This window comes from Amia ocellicauda, chromosome 19 (genome assembly GCF_036373705.1).
Source record: "Amia ocellicauda isolate fAmiCal2 chromosome 19, fAmiCal2.hap1, whole genome shotgun sequence".
In the NCBI taxonomy this organism is placed as follows: Eukaryota; Metazoa; Chordata; class Actinopteri; order Amiiformes; family Amiidae; genus Amia; species Amia ocellicauda.
The window spans coordinates 5,520,229-5,544,130 of NC_089868.1; the positions used below are offsets into that span (position 1 = coordinate 5,520,229).

General features: G+C 38.1%; 1 protein-coding gene across 1 annotated transcript in view; it reads right to left on the reverse strand.

Moving 5' to 3' along the window:
- faf1 (Fas (TNFRSF6) associated factor 1) overlaps window positions 1-23,902 on the reverse strand; it is a 252,547-nt gene that overhangs the window by 15,712 nt on the left and 212,933 nt on the right. Inside the window, exons 16-18 of the mRNA XM_066691639.1 lie at window positions 10,304-10,384; window positions 9,806-9,883; window positions 6,119-6,334 (exon numbers count right to left, since the gene is read on the reverse strand). Coding sequence (XP_066547736.1) covers window positions 6,119-6,334; window positions 9,806-9,883; window positions 10,304-10,384 — 375 coding nt within the window. The remainder of the gene's footprint in view (window positions 1-6,118; window positions 6,335-9,805; window positions 9,884-10,303; window positions 10,385-23,902) is intronic.

The following is a 23,902-nucleotide window of genomic DNA, read 5'->3' on the forward strand; positions in this document are numbered from 1 at the left end:
CACACGCATCACTTGACAGGTGAGGTTAAATTATGAATAACAGCTGATACATGCCTCTAATGTGCGCCTGCTCGTCCTCGTCCTTTATTCTGCACTCTCTTTTAAAAGATGCCATCTCTCTCTCTCTACCACCGCGCTCTCGCATCAGCAGAGCCACTGTATCCCACGCCTCACCTGCCCCTCCCCACTAATGCACGTTTTTAGGCACGCTCACGCTACATCTCTGTCACTCCACTCGTAGCTGACATTGTGCGCAGCGCAAAAACACTCGGTTGAATTTTAATTTGTTTTAAATATTATTTAATATTTTAGGGTCCCTTTGATATTATGGGTCCCTAAGCGATTGCCTAGTTCACCTGTACGTCGGGCTGGTCCTGGGCAGGGCCTTTTCGTAATTTGTGGGGCCCTACGCAACTTGTGTAGTGAGCGTATAGGGCCGCCCGGCTCTGTATTGAACCCACCACCACCCAGTCCCAACTCCACTGTTGCAGGCATGCATTGTGCAATAATATAGTTACATGTTACAATGTGAGAAAAGGTCAAAGTTTATTGAACTACATCATGAGTGGATACAGTTGTAGCTTGAAAATGAAAACTTACTTAGCTACAGAGTTTCAATAAACAGAGACAACTCTGGCCTAGAGGATAATGTATTGCTAGTGAAAGTTTACACAGTTAAATCAACAGCATGAAACACTGCAGCGTCTGCCATCTTTTCCAACCATCAGACACTTGAAATTTACACACTGTGTACAAGGCACACACAAACAAGCTAAGACTGCAGCAAAGCAAACACTTTTGTGAAGAACCCTTTGGATTTTCCAAGGAATTACATTATCATGCATTTAGACCACCAACCTGACAACATTTTAAATGAATAATGGTTTTAATTCAATATGTTCTGAAGTGAAAAAAGAGGTCATACTCTCCATCCAAGAAAATAGAGAAGAATCACTTTAAACCAAATAAGCTACACTGAGTGTACTGCTGAAGTGTCCTGCTAACAAGTTACATTTCTGAAAACCAAAAATGGAAAGGACTTACTGAAATACTTACATTTACAGAGTGATTGCAAAAGGAATAACATGCTGTTCAATTTGCAGATGACTGGACTTCTATGACTCCAAACTGAATGTCTGAATGGGAAAGAAAGGTGATTTAAGCAATTTTGAGCGTGGCATGGTTGTTGGTGCCAGACGGGCCGGTCTGAGTATTTCACAATCTGCTCAGTTACTGGGATTTTCACGCACAACCATTTCTAGGGTTTACAAAGAATGGTGTGAAAAGGGAAAAACATCCAGTATGCGGCAGTCCTGTGGGCGAAAATGCCTTGTTGATGCTAGAGGTCAGAGGAGAATGGGCCGACTGATTCAAGCTGATAGAAGAGCAACTTCGACTGACATAACCACTCGTTACAACCGAGGTATGCAGCAAAGCATTTGTGAAGCCACAACACGTACAACCTTGAGGCGGATGATGTTGTAACAGCAGAAGACCCCACCGGGTACCACTCATCTCCACTACAAATAGGAAAAAGAGGCTACAATTTGCACAAGCTCACCAAAATTGGACAGTTGAAGACTGGAAAAATGTTGCCTGGTCTGATGAGTCTCGATTTCTCTTGAGACATTCAGATGGTAGAGTCAGAATTTGGCGTAAACAGAATGAGAACATGGATCCATCATGCCTCGTTACCACTGTGCAGGCTGGTGGTGGTGGTGTAATGGTGTGGGGGATGTTTTCTTGGCACACTTTAGGCCCCTTAGTGCCAATTGGGCATCGTTTAAATGCCACGGCCTACCTGAGCATTGTTTCTGACCATGTCCATCCCTTTATGACCACCATGTACCCATCCTCTGATGACTACTTCCAGCAGGATAATGCACCATGTCACAAAGGTCGAATCATTTCAAATTGGTTTCTTGAACATGACAATGAGTTCACTGTACTAAACTGGCCCCCACAGTCACCAGATCTCAACCCAATAGAGCATCTTTGGGATGTGGTGGAACGGGAGCTTCGTGCCCTGGATGTGCATCCCACAAATCTCCATCAACTGCAAGATGCTATCCTATCAATATGGGCCAACATTTCTAAAGAATGCTTTCAGCACCTTGTTGAATCAATGCCACGTAGAATTAAGGCAGTTCTGAAGGCGAAAGGGGGTCAAACACAGTATTAGTATGGTGTTCCTAATAATCCTTTAGGTGAGTGTATACACATACACACACTGATCGGCCATAACATTATGACCACTGACAGGTGAAGTGAATAGCACTGATAATCTCGTTATCATTGAACCTGTCAGTGGGTGGGATATATTAGGCAGCAAGTGAACATTTTGTCCTCAAAGTTGATGTGTTAGAAGCAGGAAAAATGGGCAAGCGTAAGGATCTGAGCGACTTTGACAAGGGCCAAATTGTGATGGCTAGACTACTGGGTCAGAGCATCTCCAAAACTGCAGCTCTTGTGGGGTGTTCCCGGTCTGCAGTGGACAGTACTTATCAAAAGTGGTCCAAGGATGGAAAAGCGGTGAACCGGTGACAGGGTCATGGGCGGCCAAGGCACATTGATGCACGTGGGGAGCGAAGACTGGCCCGTTTGGTCTGATCCAACAGACGAGCTACTGTAGCTCAAATTGCTGAAAAAGTGAATGCTGGTTCTGATAGAAAGGTGTAAGAACACACAGTGCATCGCAGTTTTTTGTGTATGGGGCTGCGTAGCCGCAGACCAGTCAGGGTGCCCATGCTGACCCCTGTCCACTGCCGAAAGCGCCTACAATGGGCACGTGAGCATCAGAACTAGACCACGGAGCAATGGAAGAAGGTGGCCTGGTCTGATGAATCATGAGTTCAAGGTGTTGACTTGGCCTCCAAATTCCCCAGATCTCAATCCAATTGGACAAACAAGTCCAATCCATGGAGGCCCCACCTCGCAATTTACAGGACTTAAAGGATCTGCTGCTAACGTCTTGGTGCCAGATACCACAGCACACCTTCAGAGGTCTAGTGGAGTCCATGACTTGATGGGTCAGGGCTGTTTTGGGACCTACACAATATTAGGCAGATGGTCATAATGTTATGGTTGATCAGTATATATATATGTGACACATTGGCAAGTACCAGAAGTCAACAGTATTAGGTCTTAAAAACTGTCAAAAAATTCAACACATTTTTATATCTCCTGCTTGTGCATGGGCTAAATAACCCTAAACCTGCTGTACTGCAGACACTACACAAGAGAGTAAGGTGATTAAGTTAACATAGCTGCAAAGAAGAGGATAAAATAAGATGATCGTGTATCCATAATTGCCATACACTGGGATTGGTATTCTCTGAGGGAAACTGCTGTTTCCCGCAAACATTTCATAATAGCAATTGTTTTATGCAGCAATAAACATACAGAAAATTGGGTAGCTAAATAAAAGAGGCAAAGGCAGAACAAATAAGCATACCAATTAATACAAAAAAGGTAAATCTTCTGTTCTTGCTACTGATTTATATTCTACATCAACTATTACATCAAAGCAAACAGAAAATATACATTTGAGAAGCTGATAAGATGTGAAGAGCTTTGTAGAATCGATGGAAAAGTTAAAAAGACATTTCCATTGGTTTTAAAAATGTAGTTTCTGCTTGGACATTTATTACATTTTTGTTGAGCTTGTGATCAGCATGCCTGGTACTGTATTACGTGAGAATTTAATACATGAGTCACATTATTAAAATCTATTTCACATAGATACCACTGATAAGCAATGAGTGCAGATGATGTGTATTTTACTGATGCAGAACTACAGTCTTTTGATTGTGATCCAAAGGGTTGTGCAAAATAAGTTATACCCATATTACACAATACATATGCTGTATATTGCATGTGTTCATCCAATTTTTGTAGTAGTCATACATACAATTTTTTGATTCTCTAAGATTTTCCTCAAACTCATCAATTAATCAAATTGCACCAAAACACACAATTAGTTTACTGTTTTCTAATTAATCAAAGCTTTGATGCTGATTTCTTAATAGATTTTTGATTTTCTATTAGCTTACCCTGAGTAACTAAAAATAACTGAAATAGAGGTTACATAGAAAAATGTAACATACCTCCTACCTGTCTCTCTTTCTAGATATATACATTTTATTTTGTAATGTGTAATTCATATTCAGAGTTTTTTCACATTTCACAGACTAATTGGCACTTATATGTTGGTATTGTTGAGATGCTGGAAACTGATATGGTGCCATTGTCTTTGGTTAATTATAATGACTGATATGAACTTTTGCAGTAAGAACCACTAAAAAGTGGTATGTAAGTCTGGAAAACCAAAGTACAGAAAGGAGGGAGGTTAGCTAGAAGAGATGAAGAAAGGGCAATCAGCAGATTGGAGAGCAACAAATTGCAGGCATTTCTCTAATGTGTCCCAGGCAGCCAAAGAAACAAAAGTATTCAGTAATATGTTTTTGCTGATCCCAGGAAATCAGCTGCAGTTTTAAAGCACAGAGTGAGGGGGGAGGGAGAAATCCTATTTAAACGATATTTCTGGAGAATTACAAATGCAATAGTCGTATATCAGCTAATCCTTCCAGAAAATAAAGAGCCTTGGATGTCATTTAGCAGTTTTCTGTTTTCATTTTAATTAGATCTTAGCGTGTGAGGATTATACAAGAGCTGCCTTCAGATGCACAAACACTCCTGCCACTTGACTCATTCCTGTGGAGTTTAATTAAAAAAAAAAAACAGACCCTGTTACGTGATAAACTCTATTACTGCTGAAGTGCCTTTCCAAAACTAACAGGTTGCACATTTGGGTGGCTTGCGATTGCTTTGAAAATAAATGAAATTGTGTTTTGTTTAAGAGAGCTACAAACGCTGGCTGCCGTATTGCTGTGTTTGGTTTTAGCACAGTTGTGACCAGGCCAGCCTCCCTGCAGACTGAACTGGATATAGTAGGCGCTGTATTTCGGTCACGGTGACACCAATGACAGTGCAGAGACTCTCTGGGGAGGGGGTCGGCAGGCTGCCTGGGCAGGCCCTGGAAGCTTTCCTTAATGAATACTCCCATATTTATTTCCACAAGTCTAATTAACCAGGCAGTTAAAAGCGACGCTCATTAGATACCTGCCACAGAACTTACCAAGCCCCTATAATTACTAGGCTAAATCGAGTCCCTGCAAGGGTGCAATGGAGCTGCAGAAGAGAGCTGCTGACAGTATCTTAAGTAACTAGTGCTCTTTGGTGCAAACAGGGATCCTAATTAATATTCTTCCCAATAATAAAGGCACTAGTGTATAGAAATAAAAACAAAAATCAAGGAGGTTCTTATTAGCCTACCAGAGCTTTTAATTAAACTGCAGACCTAGAACTTTATGTGCAATAACAGTTCACTAGGCACAGGGGAAAAATATGAGCAACAGACTATATCATGCAGGGACTTTGTGGGAGTAACTACCCAATTAATTGGTTTTAATAGAGATGTTACAATATTAAATTTCTCAGTACAGTATGTTGTTCCCTCCCACACATTATTGATAAAGATTATTGGTAATTGACCATTCAGATCAAAGGCAATTCTTCTAAGGTAAACCTCTGGATCCCTCAACACATTTTTTAAATAATAATACAAAAAAACAAACAAAAAAAAACTATGTACTTTCCTATTCAAGATTAGGTATAAACATTCTGATGTAAAGAGTCATAGATCAATTTGAACACACGTCATTACCAGTCTGGCCATTGTTGATCCTGCATTGAGCTCATTTAAAAATGCATCCGAGACAGATTTTTTGCTCGTAAAATGTACTCATCTTTAACACTACAAATAAGTCTTCCTCATAGGCAATGAGACAGCCCTGTGGATTGGAACAGACTAGGTGAAAGCAGCACCATGAATAAATACAAACACCACCATCACTCCCCCAAAGAAAGCTGAAAGAGTCAACGAGGACTCTTAAATATGCATGGTAAGAGATTTGCAATTCTTTATTATTTCAGTGTTGATTCCTTCACCACAGCCGAAGACACGTTTACAACTGTGAACGTGATCATACTTTTTTCACTAGTTTTCTTAGACATTGTTTCTTCCTGCGTCTTGTGCACCTGTCGGAGTCCTACTCACGTTTCTGCGAGGGAAGGTAGTGAGCAGTTTGAACTCCTCCCAGGGGTAGCCCTTGGACGCCACAAAGTCAAAGAGGACTTGGAGTTTACAACTGCCCAGGAATCGTCGCTCCAGGAACTCCCCACTGGGTGTCCGGATCCGCAGCTTGCTGATTGGCTCGCTGCTGTCCTCCTCGGGTTCTGGGGGAAGGGCCTGCTCCAATGACAGACGGATTGCCTGGAAAGAGGGTGGGACAAACACATAGACTATACAGTGGGAAAGGAAACTCCCTGTTGTCACATTCACAAGAAAACATTGCTGGAAGATGCTGGAAAACATATGATCGATCAGCACTGCCAAAAAGGGTAATAACAGAATGTGTTAGAAAACTGCTGAAGACATTTTCACAGTTGCAGTGAGAATATGTATGTATTACCTTCGCTATTAGTTGTGAAATTTAAGTGCGTCATTTAACTGAATGCATTTAAATCTTTCATTTTAAATATATCCTAATACACTAGGAATAATTTACTATTTGTAGTTGTTGTATTTAACAACAACATCTACAATAATAACAACCACCACCATTTTTATGATATTATAATGAATAACAATAAATCACACATCCAGATGTCACATTGCAGGACATGCTCCTCCTGTGTGGTTTTCACTTCCAACCTGTTGTTCCTATTTTGACAGTCGGCAGCATATGCTGTGACAACAGCTACCAGCTTTATTTACCAACCTAATGCAATTATATTTTATAAAAGTGTACAACAGTAGCTCATTAGCAGGCTGTGTCTTTGTGTGCCTGTGCCAAGGGAGGGGGTGGGGCAGCCCCTTTGCCTGCTCCCTGGAGCACCAACATACAATGAGCCCCCGGGGAGGAGTGGCACGCACGGATGGCACAGCAAACACCGCACACAGAGGAGCGGGAGTACGAAGCATGAAAGGGAGGACAGGACACCACACACCTGAGGGACTGACTATCCTACTGATCCTCCTGCCTTGTCCTGAAACAATGACTCTCCACCACAGAAGGCCGCACTCATAAACTTTCATTGTCTGCCCCAGCCCCCTTTCACAAACATCTTCCCATATTAAAGTACACCAGTAGTTTTTTGTTATTTTATTATTGTCATACTGTGGAATAAGCATAAATGTGCCTTTTCAGGAGGATGTGTGTATTGTGTAGCAGGACAGTGGTCTGGCTGTGGTCCAGCTGTGAGGACACAGTGTGCTGTTTACTCAATCACAAACCTGGTATTCTTTACAGCACTGCCCTTACACTAATGAAAAGCTATAACAGCTGCACTCCTGTATACAGCATTTACACTGTATACCAGTATGATATCATATTCATCTATCTGTATGAACAGTGGCGTAACTTTCATTTAAAAAGTGAGGGGGGACATTGATCGTGAGTCCATTGTGCCACATTATTGCCTGGGGGCAGCCATATTGTCAACAATTCCTCCCCAACCCAAACTTGGAACTATTTGTATGAATACAGCTCTTCGGTAATTTACGGAAAATGTAGCTTATATGAAATCTTGAGCTCCATTCCATTCCATTCTCTTGAAATGTAAAGTGGTTTGCACTGCTGCCTAGCAGCTCCTGGGACCTAGGTTAAAATCTTGCCTTGGGGGTTTATCTGTGTGCAGTTTCCATGTTCTCCCAGTTGCTGCTGGGGTTTTCATTGGGTGCTCTGGTTTCCTCCCACAACCTGCTGCTTAGGTTGACTGGCTACTCTAAATTGCCCTACACTTGTGAGCGCAGTGCCCTATGATGGACTGGTGTCCCATCCAGGCCATAATTTGGCATTTACCAGATTAGGCTTCAGCTCACTGTGACCCCATACTGTATAATATATGTGTATTTTTAAATGTGTAGAAAGATTCTCTGTATAGTACCCCATCTAATTCACAGCCATGAAAAATGCATCACGGAGTGTGACACTTTCTTCCTCCCATGAAATCAACCACCCACAATAAGCACTAGTGTTGTGTACATTGTAGTCAACAATCCAATTATATTATACTGATATGCAGGCCTTTACGAGTTCAGGATGGAAATAGATTGTTTAACATGAGAAACAGAGTATACTGATTGACACTTTACAGGCACAAATACTATTGAGTTCTCGGATTGGCAGATTGGAATGTCCATGGTTAATACTTTGATGTTGAAATATATATTCAGGCTTTATTACAATATTATTATGAATTTTAAGATTTGTATATGGTAAACCGTGTAATTGAATTGCATTGTTTTGAAAAAGCCAGGCTCATGACATTTCTTCAAAATGTAGGTTACTGTGAATTAGGTAAAACCCTAATAATAGGACCATGTTAATCTGAGTTACAGGGTGGATCATGAGAAAATAGACTTCATCAACAAGCAAACATCTTGCACATACAAATAATGATATACCCCTAAATGTTTTAAAATTAAATAGAATGAATCCTTTGGAGATTAGAGAAATGGGTAATATACAACTGAGGTAGCTGAAAAGCACAAATGATGTAAAAACTGCAAGTTCACACAGATGTACAGAAACAATACTTTCTCTCAAACTGTAGAAGTCTGAATGCCAGGTGCCCCCAGTGCACTGTTGAGTACTAATTCCCTTCATGGCTCATTATTGATCGGAGGGCCTGAGTGTCCCTATTTTCTTCAGTCAAAAGAAGGAGTCTCCTAGACAGCCCATAGATTTGTGAAGCTTTGTATATGACCAGTTCCTCTGACACAGCAAGCACAGATCTATATTCAACTGAGTAGCGAAAAGGTCAGGTAACCACAAAAACAAACCAAGCACAATTGCACCACTCTCTTGATCAATTGACTTTCCTAGTTTGTGTTTGCTTCTGCTCTGCTTCTCAAAACAGAACACATTATATTAGGTAAACTTAGACAGTTGGTGGTGGGGGGGAGTGCATTTAAATGGATGTCTATATGAGAAGTAGTGTTGTGTGGTATTAAAGACCTTAATATCTATATTATTACACAGAAGCTTTTGTTGTCAAAAAGCCAGCCATGACAATGGAGGAATATGCTATAGTAATATAATTACACTGGGGTTTGCTTTGACTGATGTGACAAATTATCATAGAGTAGTCTAACCTGATCTAGTAGCTATGGAGTCTATAACTGCAGTTTTAATGAATAATGAGAAACATTAGATGTAATTGCTGACTGGATATGTCTGTTCTAGTTTGAATTCCTTTTTTTGCTTGATAATTTCAGAATGTATGTTAGGTGAGGGACAATGTCTACTAATTTACAATATACTTTGAGCTTCCTCTTCCACATCCTGCAGCCAGTATGACTCCTCATCTAAAACCTTAGAGTGTAAGGTTCCCAAAGTTCAGACAAACTGAAACCATTTTGTTCTGTTAATTTCTCAAGGACGAGAGCAGTTTTTTTAATTAAACCAAATCAAATGACACATCTGCCTCATAGGCCAGATGATCACAACACACTTAGTGAGACAAAATATTCTAAATCAAGACAATTCATTTTAATGTATGAGATGCTGATGTATTTACTGATATACTGGACTGGGCCAATGTAGACACCTACAAAAATCCATCTTAAGGTGCATACTGGGCATTTTCACAGGGCTATACCAAACATAGGCCTGAAAAAGCTCAAATGTGCTCTGTCTCCCATGCTCCCATTGTTTGGACCCAGCTGCACCGGACTCACCTCACGCTCCTCTTCCTGCTCCTTCCGGATCTGTTCTAGACGCACCTGCTCTGCCTCCTCTCTCTCTTGGGCTTCCCTCTTCAAATCATACACAGTAATAGAAAGAGAATTATCAACAATTATCTAACTGAAAAAGCAGAGTTTATAAACATATCTTTTAACAATTACATTCAGAAAACGAGGAGCATATTTTTCTTGTGAGCAAAATGTATCAATTAATTTATTATTTGTTTTGTTTCTGGGCAGTGCTCTGTGATGTACTGCCATGAAATGTGTCCAACAAGATACATGTTGTTGCTGTAGTACAGCAGCATGCTGACAGACTAAACATGTTGTGGTTCAGCACAAAAATCACTGATGTTGAAGGAAAACTGGTGAAGTTCCTTTCCCTGCTACATAATTAAAATAATTTCTGAAGAAAAACAAAGGGGACAAATATTGAACTGGTTCCACTTAATAGACGGCAAATGTTGACACTGACTGTTGACCATTCCAAACCTTTTTGCGGTCTGCCTCTAAAGATAGGCGGTAGGCTTCATCTTGCTCTCTCTTCACCATTTCTCTAGCCTCACGTTCATCCTGGGGGGAAAGAATAAATACAATTCTGTGAAGCACTGCAGGTGCCTCCATATAGAGGCAATGGTTATATACACTGAACTACATTGGGCATTATTAAAATATGGAGTATTTATTAGCTGTACTGAAAATGCTTTTCCACATTGTATATATTTACCTGTGGAAAATCAATAAAGGATCAATCCAGAAAGTACTACACTGATATATAGGTAACCTGTGGCAATGCTTTGTTTTAATGTGAACGAATTTCCAGATAATCAAAGGCACTCATCAACAAATTTTAAGTGTAATTGGGAGGATAGGAGCTGCTGTAAATGAGACGTCTTCACCCTTAATTGAAAACAATGAAAACTGGTTTGCTGAGTAAATGGTCATTAATTATACACCCCGCAACAAGGCATAACGATAGATTAGCACAAATGCGCAAATAAAGGAAAAAAAAAAACCTCAATGTTCATCAAACAAGATGCTACTGTATATGAAAGTTCTGTGTTCCAGCATTTAGTGCTGGGAAGGGGTAACCTTGTAGATTGATATATAAAAAACTTGAAAAGGCATAAAATTTAGTGAATTATTATATATATATATATATATATATATATATATATATATATATATATATATATATATAGTAACACTTTTTGAGGGGTCTCGGGTCCTGGCGAGATGGGGGATGGAGCCCAGACTGGAGTTGGGTTGCTTCACGCGTTGGGGTATGCTCACACTCTCAGTGGCCCCTGCCCGTGTCGCAGGTTCGGCACACACTTCTGACACCACTGTAACAGTTTTTAGGGGGTCTTGGTCCTGGCGAGATGGGGGATTGAGCCCCGTTCTCCTGTGCCGCAATGCAACGATCTTAACGCATCCCTAAAAGGCCCAGGCCATTTAGCGAGGCTCGAGATCGATATATATATATGTGATTAGACCCACACAGCATCCGTTACAGAAAGCTATTGTTAGCCTTACTGGGAAAGATATCGAACACATTCACATGAAAAGCTACGCCAGGCAGAGAAGTGGCATTACACTAAAGGAGTGAAACAGTAACATGTAAGACTCTGGTGTAGGCTCCATTAAACTGAAGCTCCTTCAAGATGTAAAGCTGTTTTATTCCCTGTGAGATCCTTGTTTGCCCAGAGATTGCTAGCTGTTTTATACCTGCTATGGGTGAGAGGCTTTGTAAGATGTGAAAGAGAACAGTTCTATTGTGTAGACAGGTACTGCCGTTTGTTTTTGTGCTTGAAGGATTTAAATCATTTTCCATTGAAAACCTCTGGTGCAGTTGTGAGATAAATGGCTTAGCCTGTGGTCATCGGCGTCGTTATTGGCGTTTGATCCAATTATGATTAACTCTCATAACGGCATTTCTGTGCGATTATATTATACTGATGAACGAAAACATAATACGAAAACACCGTCAGCCGCCCACCCCCCCCGTTTTTCCGGAGAAATCACCGTCAGCCCGGTTAAAACCTGAAGTCTAGCGACGCCCCTGCCTGTGGTGGAGGCAGGGGTGTAAACCTTAAATTAGGTAAAACTATCACATAAGGAAATACACAGGAATAAAGTTATCTATGTTTTTAGTCAAACGTCTCACAAGTAAGAAAAAGAGAAATTAGCCCTCATTTACACATTACAGTCCTGAAAGGCAGACTTTAAACAACTATATACACTAGGTGCATTTACACTGCCATTTCTGATCCAGATCAAATGCATCGGTAACATTTCCTTACTGCCTGTATTATAAACAACATATTGTTAAAACTAAAACTAACACTAAATGGCTTGTTATTTTACCTTAGCAAAAATATATAATTGTATTTTTATTTTCAATGCTTCGGTTGTGAAATAATATGGAACTGCGTTGGTTTTACTTGTTATAATAATTCGTAACTAGATAAATACAATTTTTGATACGGCCCTGTGTTCTAAAAGACTAATTTAATATATACAGATAATTAAGTTACAAGCTAGTGCGTCTGCGTTTGTTTAAAGGCAGGAGGCAGACCTTAATCAGTGGCGCAGATGAGAGATCCCCTTCCCTACTTCTTGTATTTTAAATAAAATATTGTTAAAATTAACACTAAATTGCTTGTTACTTTATGTTGGCATAAAATATATAATTGCATTTTAATTTAAAATGCTTCGGATGCTAAAAATAACATTTTATGTTAACAATAAATATTTGTATATTTATTTTAAATGCTCTGGTTAAGAAACAAATCGCAAGTGCGTCGATTTTACTTGATAGAATAATTCGCAACTGGATAAAACGATGAGTTTTTGATATAGTCGTGTAAAAAAGGACTAATTTAATAAATGCATATAATGAAGTTTGGACTTGCATCCTGATCAAATGGTAGTGTAAATGCAACACCACTGATCGTCATCTAATGTTCTGATTACTCTTGATTTCTTAGCAGACACCCTTATCCAGGGTGACTTACAATTGTTACAGTATATGACATTATTTTCACATTTTACCCATTTATACAGCTGGACATTTACTGGAGCAATCTAGGTAAAGTACCCTGCTCAAGGGTACATCAGCAGTGTCCCCAACCTAGGAACCGATGACCGTCAACTCCAGAGTCCATAGCCCTGACCACTAACTCCACACTGCTGCCCTGATACATTTGATCCGGAATAGAAATGGAGGTGTAATGCACCTGTTGTCTTACATCAGTCTGAAATGTTACAAAACACTACTTGAGCAAGCACAGGATATTAAAAACAGGATATTTTCTTGATAACAAGAATAATCAATTTCAGGACTCTCTGACTCAATCCCTTCCAAATGCAAATTGACAGATACAAAATAAAGTTTTCAAATGTAAAAGTATACTGTGGTTTCAAGTATGAAGACAACTTGAAAGTTTTTGTTGCTCAAGTCCCTATCCTGGTTTTCTTTTAGTGCTATGACCCCTCATAAGCTGCATCTGGTTTGACTTTGCTGCCACAGTTTTACTTTTCAGTTTTAAAGCACTGAAAACAAACAAGAAAACAAAATAGCGGGCTGAATCAGAAACAATATTCTTCTGACTGAGGTCTGTTCCCTAATACAGACTGAAAAATCACAATCTTATGCAGTCAAAATTTCTAGGATGGAAAATGGCAACTTTATCGGCTATTTCATGAGATCATGTTGTACTGCTCCTTGAAGATTTGATTTACTACCTGGAAATTGAACAATATGTAGGGGAGAAAAAGAAGAGGAAAAAAATATATTTAAAAAGCAGACCAACACAACTGATTAAATAACTTGTTAATTACAGTACACTGAAAGTAGAAACTAACTGCCACCCTGCTGTGGAACACTGCTACACCAGGCCTGGGAAATATAACTGTGGTTGCCTCTTGAGCACAAAGGGAGTGTTTGCATAGTGAACATAAGCCACTAGAATATCATCTCAGCACTCCCTAGTTAAAACCTCTTTCCAACCGTTTCCTATCAAGCACAAAAGCAGAACATGCCGAGGTGAGAAAAACGCCTGCTCTATATCTTTTTAATTTTTTTTCCCCTTTTCAATTAGACCGACTGATCTTTTTTACAGCAGTAATGCAATTAACATCTTGTTAAGCTAATGTTTCCAACTGTTCCAGATGTAATTGGGCACTGACGAGCTATACAAGGCAGCATTTGGGAATGTGTAAATCGAAATGACAGAGAAAATAGATGTTCCCTGACTCATTTGGATTGGTCACATGAAATACTATAATTTTATTTTATTTACATTTGCCTTGCTTCTACAGGCTTCTTCTCTCATACAGATTAATGGGGTAATGACTTCAATTTGCTACAGGTATAGCAACTTGGGTAACATAGTTGTCTTCTTAATACAGATGTGGATTTTTGCCATACCTATCACTGAAGCTGAACCTGTGCACTTGAAATCCACAGACCTCACATGCTGTTCAAATATAAAGGCCCCTGTTACGAGCACTCCAATAAACTAAACAAATTAGTTTCCAATGAAGGATGCCAATACTTTTACCTTGGACCATTTGCATACCTTAGTGCGTGAGTATTGACTGACAGTCATATTCATTCAGATCAAGTTTGAAATGTAACTTTACCAGGAATTAGGGCTTCATGAGTCTTGCTGGAATTTAATTGTCCTTTTGGCAGATGTCTAAACTACCAAGACGTGTTGTTCTCCAGGGAAGGTCGTGTGAGTGTGGTAAACTGGCAGATGGAAGCACAGTGTGACTCAGGCAGTAGTGGGCTAGCTCACTGTGAATCACATGAAAACTCGTTACACCAAACACACTGGCTTACCAGTAAAATCCTGACCGGTCCAAAGCAGAAGCAACATGTAAAGACTCATACTATGCACTTGAAATGTAGTCAGAGTCCAGAAAGTCACTATAATTATATGCTTATTCACCCCTAAAATCTCAGAAAAACATCTGATGCCTTAATTATAGGGACAGTACATAAATGGGTTTGGTGTTTTTCAACATACAACAAAACACTACCATTTGGAAAAATAACAATTTACAGAATTTTCATCCATCAAGTCTTTGCTTTCACTCAAAGAATTAGGACACTGCACACTGACTGACTAGGTAACAATATACAAGTGTTTCTCTTATCACATAATTGCCTTTTTAAAAATATCTTTGTAGTCATCTGTTAGCAGAGCTCCATCATCAATTGACATGAATAAACAATGCTAATTACAGCTTTAAAGGTAGATAGGAACAGCCAAAGTAAAAGATGACAAGTATCAAAGCTTGGATTGGACATTTCTTTGAAGGCATTTTGTTATTCATCCAGATAATTCTAGTGAAGTAATCTAATGAAGTCCACATCTTATTTGAACAAATTATTGTGCCATTGTAGATTTCATTCATAACTATATGTGCATGATTATGCTTAGTTAAAACAAGCTAAAACATGTTTGGGTTGTTCAATGTGTAATCAGTCATAGACTTTTGATTATATTTATAAACCCTCCATTTTGTAAATTCCACCCGGTTAGGTACTTAGGTAAGGTAGATTAAATCTGTAGATTACATATTGAGATAATTACATTTATATAGGTGGGAAGCTATAGATTATAAACCTTACACATGGGAAATGTAACCTTTTCATATTTTTCTCCAATACACAGGATTCTGTGATTCACACCCAAAATTGTATACATAAAGATACAATTTTATGCAAATTAATGGTAGTTTGCATATTCTCTTTTGTTTAATTTTCCACAGTATTGGAAATCCCAGAGTAAAGCTCTGACCTTGACATCCATTCACATAGTCTTGTTTTCATCAATGAAATCTGATAAACCAACTTGTTAGGTTCACCCCAAACATCTTCTTGAATCACAGGTTCCCCTTTAAGTAGGGCTAACTTTTGTCTTAGAAAGGAGGTGAATTTTAGGATTTGCTCCTATCCAATATCCTGACAGCAGAGAAGCAGTCACACACTGCCTACTGTTCCCTACACTGTTACTTCAGCCAACTGGCTCCACCAGTAAGTTGGTTTAACATAGTCTGCATTTTTTAAAGTATCTATTTCTGAATGCACAGCCATGATTATACAACATCAGTTATATAATTAAGAACATAAGAACATATGAAAGGCAACAAATGAGGAGGCCCATTTACTCATTTGGTTGCTGGTAGATGAATCATCCAAGAATCTTATCAAGCTGTTATTATGTACTAATTTATTTATTTATTAACCAAAATAGTCTGTTTCAGCAGCATGGCTGGGGAGTTCCAGAGCTCTCCCTCTCTTATGTGAAGAAGTGTGCATTTTCTATCCTGAGTGCTTGTACACTTAGTTTGTGCGTGTGTCCCTGGGTTCTTGCATCACTGTTCATTGTAAAAATGAACATAACATTTACTTTGTAAATACCATTCAGGATTTTGAACACCTGAAGTTGTTCTCTTGCAGGTTCCAGACTAAAGGTGTTTAGTTATTTGTTTTGTCAGAGAACATCATTCCTGTCAGACCAGCACCAGTTGAACACAATATTACATAAGTATTTTAAAGTTTTAACATGTTTTGGACACATAAGAAAAAGTTTACAAATGAGAGGAGGCTATTTGACCCATCGTGCTCGTTTGGTGTCCATTAATAACTAAGTGATCCAAGGATCCAAATTTTCAGCTTCAACCACATCGTTGGGGAGTTTGTTCCAGATTGTGACATATCTCTGTGTGAAGAAGTGTCTCCTGTTTTCCTTGAATGCCTTGAAGCCCAATCTCCATTTGTGTCCCCGGGTGCGTGCGTCCCTTGCAGATCTGGAAAAGCTGCTCTGGTTTGATGTGGTCAATGCCTTTCATGATTCTGAAGACTTGAATCAAGTCCCAACGTAGTCTCTGTTCCAGGGTGAAAAGGTTCAGTTCCCTCAGTCTCTCCGAATAGGTAATTCCCTTCAAATCTGGAATAAATCTGGTTGCTTGCCCTTGTGCTGCTGAGATTGTATCTGCTGATCCACCTATTTTAGTATCATCTGCAAATTTGACAAGTTGCTGCAGATTTTAGTTATTTTATTTTCCTAAATGTAACAATGTAGTTCAAAATAATGATAGCACAACACAACCATTGTAATAATTATGATAGGCAGCCTAATCACATATTGTGAAATTAAATCATGTAACAGATGTATGTGTTTTGATTGAGGTGGCAGTGCTTCTGCGGTAGTTTGCGTTTGCTGCTTGCCAGGCAGCAGCCTTTCACTGTACCCCTTTGACGGGCCCCCTGGCTGCACGCACTGTTGTTTCCTATTTAATATTGAAAAAAACGTTCAAGGGGCTCCCTCACAGCTCTAACAGGAGAACTCTGATTTGAAGACAATCTGTCAATCATAATTGGTTTTGAATCTTGTGGTGACTTTATTTAGTAAATACAACACACAGTTACCTGGTGTTGCTGCATTTACGGAGCTAACGTCAATTCAACCAACCAGAAGATCTGAACGAATCAAAGAGTCAAATGAACCGGATCTTTGTACTGAACTGAATCAAAAGAACCGGTTCTGTGAAAATAACCTTAATTCCAATCATAAGTGAACACCACCTCTTTAACGGACTGATTGACCAATTCTTCCAGATCACCAATACAATGCAGATTGGCACTCTAAGACCTCAACATGCCGAGTTCATCCAGGAAGTCAAATCATTTTGCAAACCTGACACTGTAGTTTTCTCTTTTGCAAGCATTTCAAAATTCTATCCCAGATTAATATTGATAATTAATTGATATTTAGATAGCTCAGTTTGTTTCTCTGTACTGACAATGTAATCTTTAAAATATAAATGTATGCATACCTGCATAAAATACCATGCACTCACTGAAAAAGGGACATTTATTAAATATACACCCATTATATCTCTGGATTTTCAGTTGCGAAAATAGGCATTTAAATATGTTTGCATATAAACACTAGTGATTCAGTAACAGAAGATACATTTCAACAATATATTTTAAATATCATCCTAATGAGTCGGATTAGGAATAAAGTACATTCTGAGTCAAACGCATTAATTCATGCTACAACAATGTGCATTTGAATTGACAAGCAACAAAGAAGTTGTCCAGTGAATCAGGACAATACACACTAATGCAATACACTCTTGGGTAGTCCCTAGTAAAGAATGCCATTTAGTTTTCATTAAAAAATAAAGTACTATCTTCTCAATTTACTTATTAACCTTAACATACAGTGTTAGTCAAAAACAAAACTATATCCACCTTGTAAACATGTAATTCTAAGCATGACCTTATCTATAGTTACCATATGTGTACAGTGTAACATTTTCTGAAATCAACCATGTAATATTTGCTGTTTGATGAACATGTGTCTTTTTAAAATATATTTTTGGGGGAAAATATTTAAGAACAAATACACATCAGTAGGGCCCTGTATTTTATGTGACCAACTAGACTGCACTTCACTCCTCCCAGTGCATGTCCCGATGCCTTTAATCATCTCAGTCATATTATAAATGCACACTGACATGCTGATTAAGCATACCAAATATGGACATTTATTTAGTCATGCATCCCGTTATTACTAATGCATCTTATTTAAAATTACTTAATTTGTAAATAAATAATGAAAATGCATCAGTTAAAATGCATCAGTTTACTAGTAGGAACACAATTGGTCAGAAACTACTTCAAAAGCATACTTGCAGTTAAAATTAATTAATGCAAAAAATACCTCCATTACCAACTGAAACAGTTTTAGATTGTAGTATTGCAAAAGCTGAGCCTGCATGTAGAAAAAAAAATTGACAGAATTACACAGGAGTTGTACTTGACTCTTGTCAAGTGTATCCATTACATTCTTGTGTTCTTTGTCTGGGGTTAAAGCTGTAGAAGCCTGTAAATCAGCTATTCACTGTAAAGCTTGAGAAAAAGACAGGTGACAGAGCCTCCACCCAGGTTTACATGAGAAAAAGACACCTGGACATATCCAGTTGCATTACACACATACTTTGTGTTGGATTTCTGTTAATGATTTTATTTGTTTCAAAAGGTTAAGCATCCAATTTGAAAAGCTGCCTGTCAAATTCACATTCAGATTGCTCACATGTCAAATTATATCCAGTCTCCAAGACTTCATTCTTCACCTTCAGGCAAACGTTACTAACTGGAGATGAATCTCATTTTATTTTTCCATACGTTTAATAGATACTATGCATGAATATAAGGTTTTTCAATTAAATTGAGATGATGCAACTTATTATCCTATTGTGTAATGCTTGCCTCCACTGAACAGTCAGCAAGATGTTCATTTGGTGATTTAAACAATTTAAAGAAACCTTTTCCTTGAAGTATCCTAAATGTTAGCTTTCAATGCCTTGTTGCTTAGATTTAAGCTTTTAGTCTTGAAGACTAAACTAAGATAATGACTAAAACAATATGCATGGATATGTAATATACTAAGATTTGTGAGATTTTCAGAAGCCAGCACTATGAGAATGACTTGACTAACATTTGCAATTCACTCTATTAAAATATATATATTTTTTAAAACAATGAAGAATTTTGCACATTGGAAGGAATAGATGCCTTTCCCCAAAGAAGGGAAAACTATATCATAAATATTATGTAATGTATGCAAACAATCACATACTACTCTACTCTAATGTTTTGGCTGTACTTGCTCAGACTCAGCCATCTAAGTTGATTTTGACAGTGAGTTTCTTAACCATATCCCTCTGCTATGCAGGCTATGCAGTATGATGCATCTGTGTGCATGACATGACAAAACAATCTATGTTGCTATATTATTATTATTATTGAATAATAAAGAGTAATTACAGTTGTTGGATCCTTATAGGCTTGGTGTGCTATGATCTTTTGGTATGCTTTTTCTTGTCTGTGCAGTTATGGCACTGCACTGTAAATGGCATTTGCTGTTATTGTCTGTGCTGTAATAGCATGTGTTGTGTTGTCATTGCTGTAATGTTGTGTAAATGTGCCTGACACCTCTAAGTTTAATATCTCATCATGTGATGGTGCTGTCTGAATTCAAATAAATAAATACAAAAATGAAAGCTAGCTGCTTTAGTTTCAAAGTTGTATTTTTAAATGTTTGTTTTTTAACTATCTTCACATTTGTATTCACATATGTCATAGACACTGCCATATAGGTATACTATAGGTTTTTAAAACCAACAATGTAGTTAATTTTAATTAAGTTCTGCAAATTTACAATATAAAGATTATTATATATAGGTAACAATAGTACAAAGAATAATGTATTTAGTTCTGAAACTATGTTGTTCCTTTGTTTAAGTGTGCTTGCTTTATTTGCTACCATACTAAAAAAAAAAGCATAGGCTTTAATGGGCATTTGCACAAAGAAAGCACAGTGATAGTCAGCTCACTGCAGTAAGTTCTCCGGGTATTGCTGGTGGCGGTATGACTGGCAGTAGGCAGTAAGCTGTGGAGGCACACAGCTGTTGGGTGAAACACAGGCCCCAGGCCAAGGCAGGCTGTGTTCTCAATGTAACACAGGCTGACAGCTGCACTTTTTATTCAGGTTGTAAGGCCAGTGTGAGACCCCGCCCCAGACCTAACCTGGCTGTCACAGAGTTAGAGTAATTCACAGCTCACCTGCACACAAGGAGCCCCATAGGCAAGCCAAGACACAGACAGGAAGGTCTTTACAAAATAGCTGCCCTGCTGGTAGTGGTATACAGTTCACTTCAGCCTAGGTATGCATCTATGAACAAAGACATTCAGTGTCCTTCCTTTTTCCAACACCAAGAAAATGATTTAATTTCCTGATATAATTACAGTCGATATTGTTGAACTAATACATGTTCATAATATGTAGAGATATGTTTAAGATATGAGAGTTAAAATGTGCTTTGTCAAATACATGAAATGTCATTGTTTCGAATTGCAAATCGATTCTATAACAATTGCATTTATTTATACTTCAAAAAAGCAGAGGCATAAGACTTAATTGTTAGTTCAGCCTATGTGATGAAGTAATGAGCTACTGTATGTTTAAAAATGGCCTATGTGGACTGAAGTACTGAATTAGTTAAGGTGATTGGATGGAAAATGCTGTTATTTAACCGGCAGGTGAAGAGACTAAATATTTTACATAAAGGTATTTCACTCAGTATTTAACTGCCAAACTTCTATGGAAAAGAAAGCGGACACAATTACAACACATATAATGACATTTCATGTGCTTGTTAAAATGCAAAAGAAAAAAAGGAAAGAAAGAGTTAACTTTCTTTTGTATAGATCCTGACAGGAAACTCCCCTGTGCTCAAAGCTAATCTGCGGATTCTAGTATTTACATGAAAGATATACAGTCTCTATTTTATCTTTCCAGTCCTTCTAAATGTAGGAGCTGTGGGATTTTTAGATGTTTGCAGTTTGTGTTGGTTTAAAGGAGCTTTAGAGAAGAGTTAAAGGAACCGGAATCTGCATCCTGCTTACATTGTCAAGACCCCTGGACATTTTTTTAACAGGAACTAAGCCACACTCCCCGGTGACACAATGCAACTCTTTTTATTTTATGCACAATAACCTTTAGAGAATTAGTCTTCTGCTTTCCTCCTTTCAGATTCAGTAACACAGCTACACAAAGCATACTCCAGCAGATATGTTCCAACACGCACTGCTGTGAAAGCCTGCATAGGCCAGCTCTACACGCAGAGCAGCCATTCTAATCAACCAAATTCAGGCTCTATTGGGAGAAGTTGTTGACATTACCCACCCCTGAAGAAACCAGTCTGCAGATTTACCTGAATTAAGACATTAATTTGCATATACTCCATTATTAATACTACTAGGGCTGTCACGAATCATCGAGTAACTCGAGTAATTCGATTACAAAAAATCCTTGATTAAAATGGACTGCCTCGAGGCCTCTATCAACCCTCTAAGTACTAAGCTCACAGCGCCACTCTACATGTCAGTGCTCTCACACACACCACAGCACTTGGTATAGTGCAGCAAATTACTTAATTTTACATAAATAATTATAATGCTCATATGAAACCTATATATCACAAGAAATGTAAGGCATTTAAGTTTTAAATTCTTTCTATAATTTGTTTATTTTTGAAATTAATACAGAAACGTGCATTAGCAAAGAAACCTGTTATACTCAAAATAGTGTTTTTATATATATATATACAAAACCTCCCAATGCTGTTTTTAAAATAAATAAAAAATGAGATGTTTACAAATAACTGTTCAAGAGATATCATCAGTTTTGCAAGGAGTGCACCTGTCTAGAAGCTCATCAGAACTAGTAGTACACGGAAGAAAAAAAAAAAAAAAAAAAAAAAAAAATCGGCTGGTCGGGTTGCTGTATTCAATAAATATAAAAGCATCTTCAAATATACAGCTCTGGAAATCAGAGTTCAGAAATCAATGTTAAGTGGTCTCAATTTTTCCCAGAGCTGTATGTATTATTGTTATTAATACCAGTAATATCTAATCATAACAATAATAGCAAATGTATATTGCTTACTGTGCATTGATTGTAAACATGTCTGTCTGACTCAGTGCAGGTGTTCTTTCTCCTTTGCTGAGAAATCGGCCAGTCGGGATTGCTGTGTTAAATGCATCTCAGACTATTACTTATGTGTATTTCTTAATCTTAGTGTTTTTCTTTTGTATCACTTCTGTAATTTGGGTTGAAAAGGGGATTCTGACATTTAGGTTGACCAGCTGAAAGAAACTAGAAACGTCTTAATCTGTACCTTCACCCCCTCGCATTTACATTCTCATCAAAAACTTCTGCCTCCCCCTCTTCCAAATCGCTGTCAAAACTGTCTACAATACTGAACAATGTGCACAATTAAATGTTTATAATAAAATTTTGTTTTTGCTTAATTAAGTTTTATCGGTCTCAGAAGCAGTCAAATGTTCAAAACATCCCTCATTTGACGGCATGCCGCCATTTTTCCCATCTCCTGAGATGGGTTATTTATTAAAAAAATAAAATAAAAACAAAATCTGTGTTTCAAAAGCTTTTTGATTAGTTAACTCTTTACTCTATAGTTAGTTAAATCTCTTTAGTATTGGTTAAGAAACACTAAAGTAGAAAAATGTGTGCTTAACACACATTGACACTTTATTTTTAAATTGAAAAACAAGAAAAATGTTGCAACAAAGCATTTTTAAAAATGTTATCCAAATAACGTGATTAATTGTTAGAATAATCGACAGAATACACAATTATGAAAATTGTAATTAGTGACAACCCTAAATACTACAGTAGCAATGGAGGAGGACAGAGACTGAAAATTTCACGGTTATCCCTCAGCCCCCAAGTGTTCAAGGAGCATTACTATATATACTTTATAGCATTCAGAAGCATACTTCCCAGGTATTTATTGCATAATGAGAAAATTCATCCATGCCTGACTTGAATGTATTTTACTTCCAAGCCACAAAAATGTAAAGAAAAATTGTACCCTGTATGAAAATCGGAGAGAGATTTATTATCTTAAATAATGGTGCTGTTTCGGTTGCTGATACTCATATTTTATAGGATGCAGTCAAGGGTTTTTATCAAAGACACTTCTACTTTATTTGCCTCTAATCTAAATAGATCAAGGCATTGGTCTTGATAATAATGTGCAGTTATTTATCTTTTAAACTACAGACCAGGGGGGCAGGTAGCTCTGACAATGGGAGATGTTCTACTAATGAAAGAAAACAAAGGGAAACTGCTAACAGGCAAGTCCTGAAATGTTTGTACCAGGAGTATAAGGAACAAGATGTTAAACACCAAGAGGTGGTGGGGTAGCATTATATGTCAGAAATGACATTGAGGCAGAAGAATTCAAATGAGATCCTGCTAACGAAACGGAATCATTATGGGTTAAACTTTTGAATAAAAGATTAGTTGGATTAGTGGTATGAGTGTTACAGACCACCCAATTCAGATATTCAGAAAGATGTTGCATTGTAGAATGTTATCAGGACTGCATGTAGCAAGGATGTGGCTGTTATAATGGGGGATTTCAATTTCCCAAAAATAGACTTGGAAAGCCCAGTTGGGACCACAGAAGCAG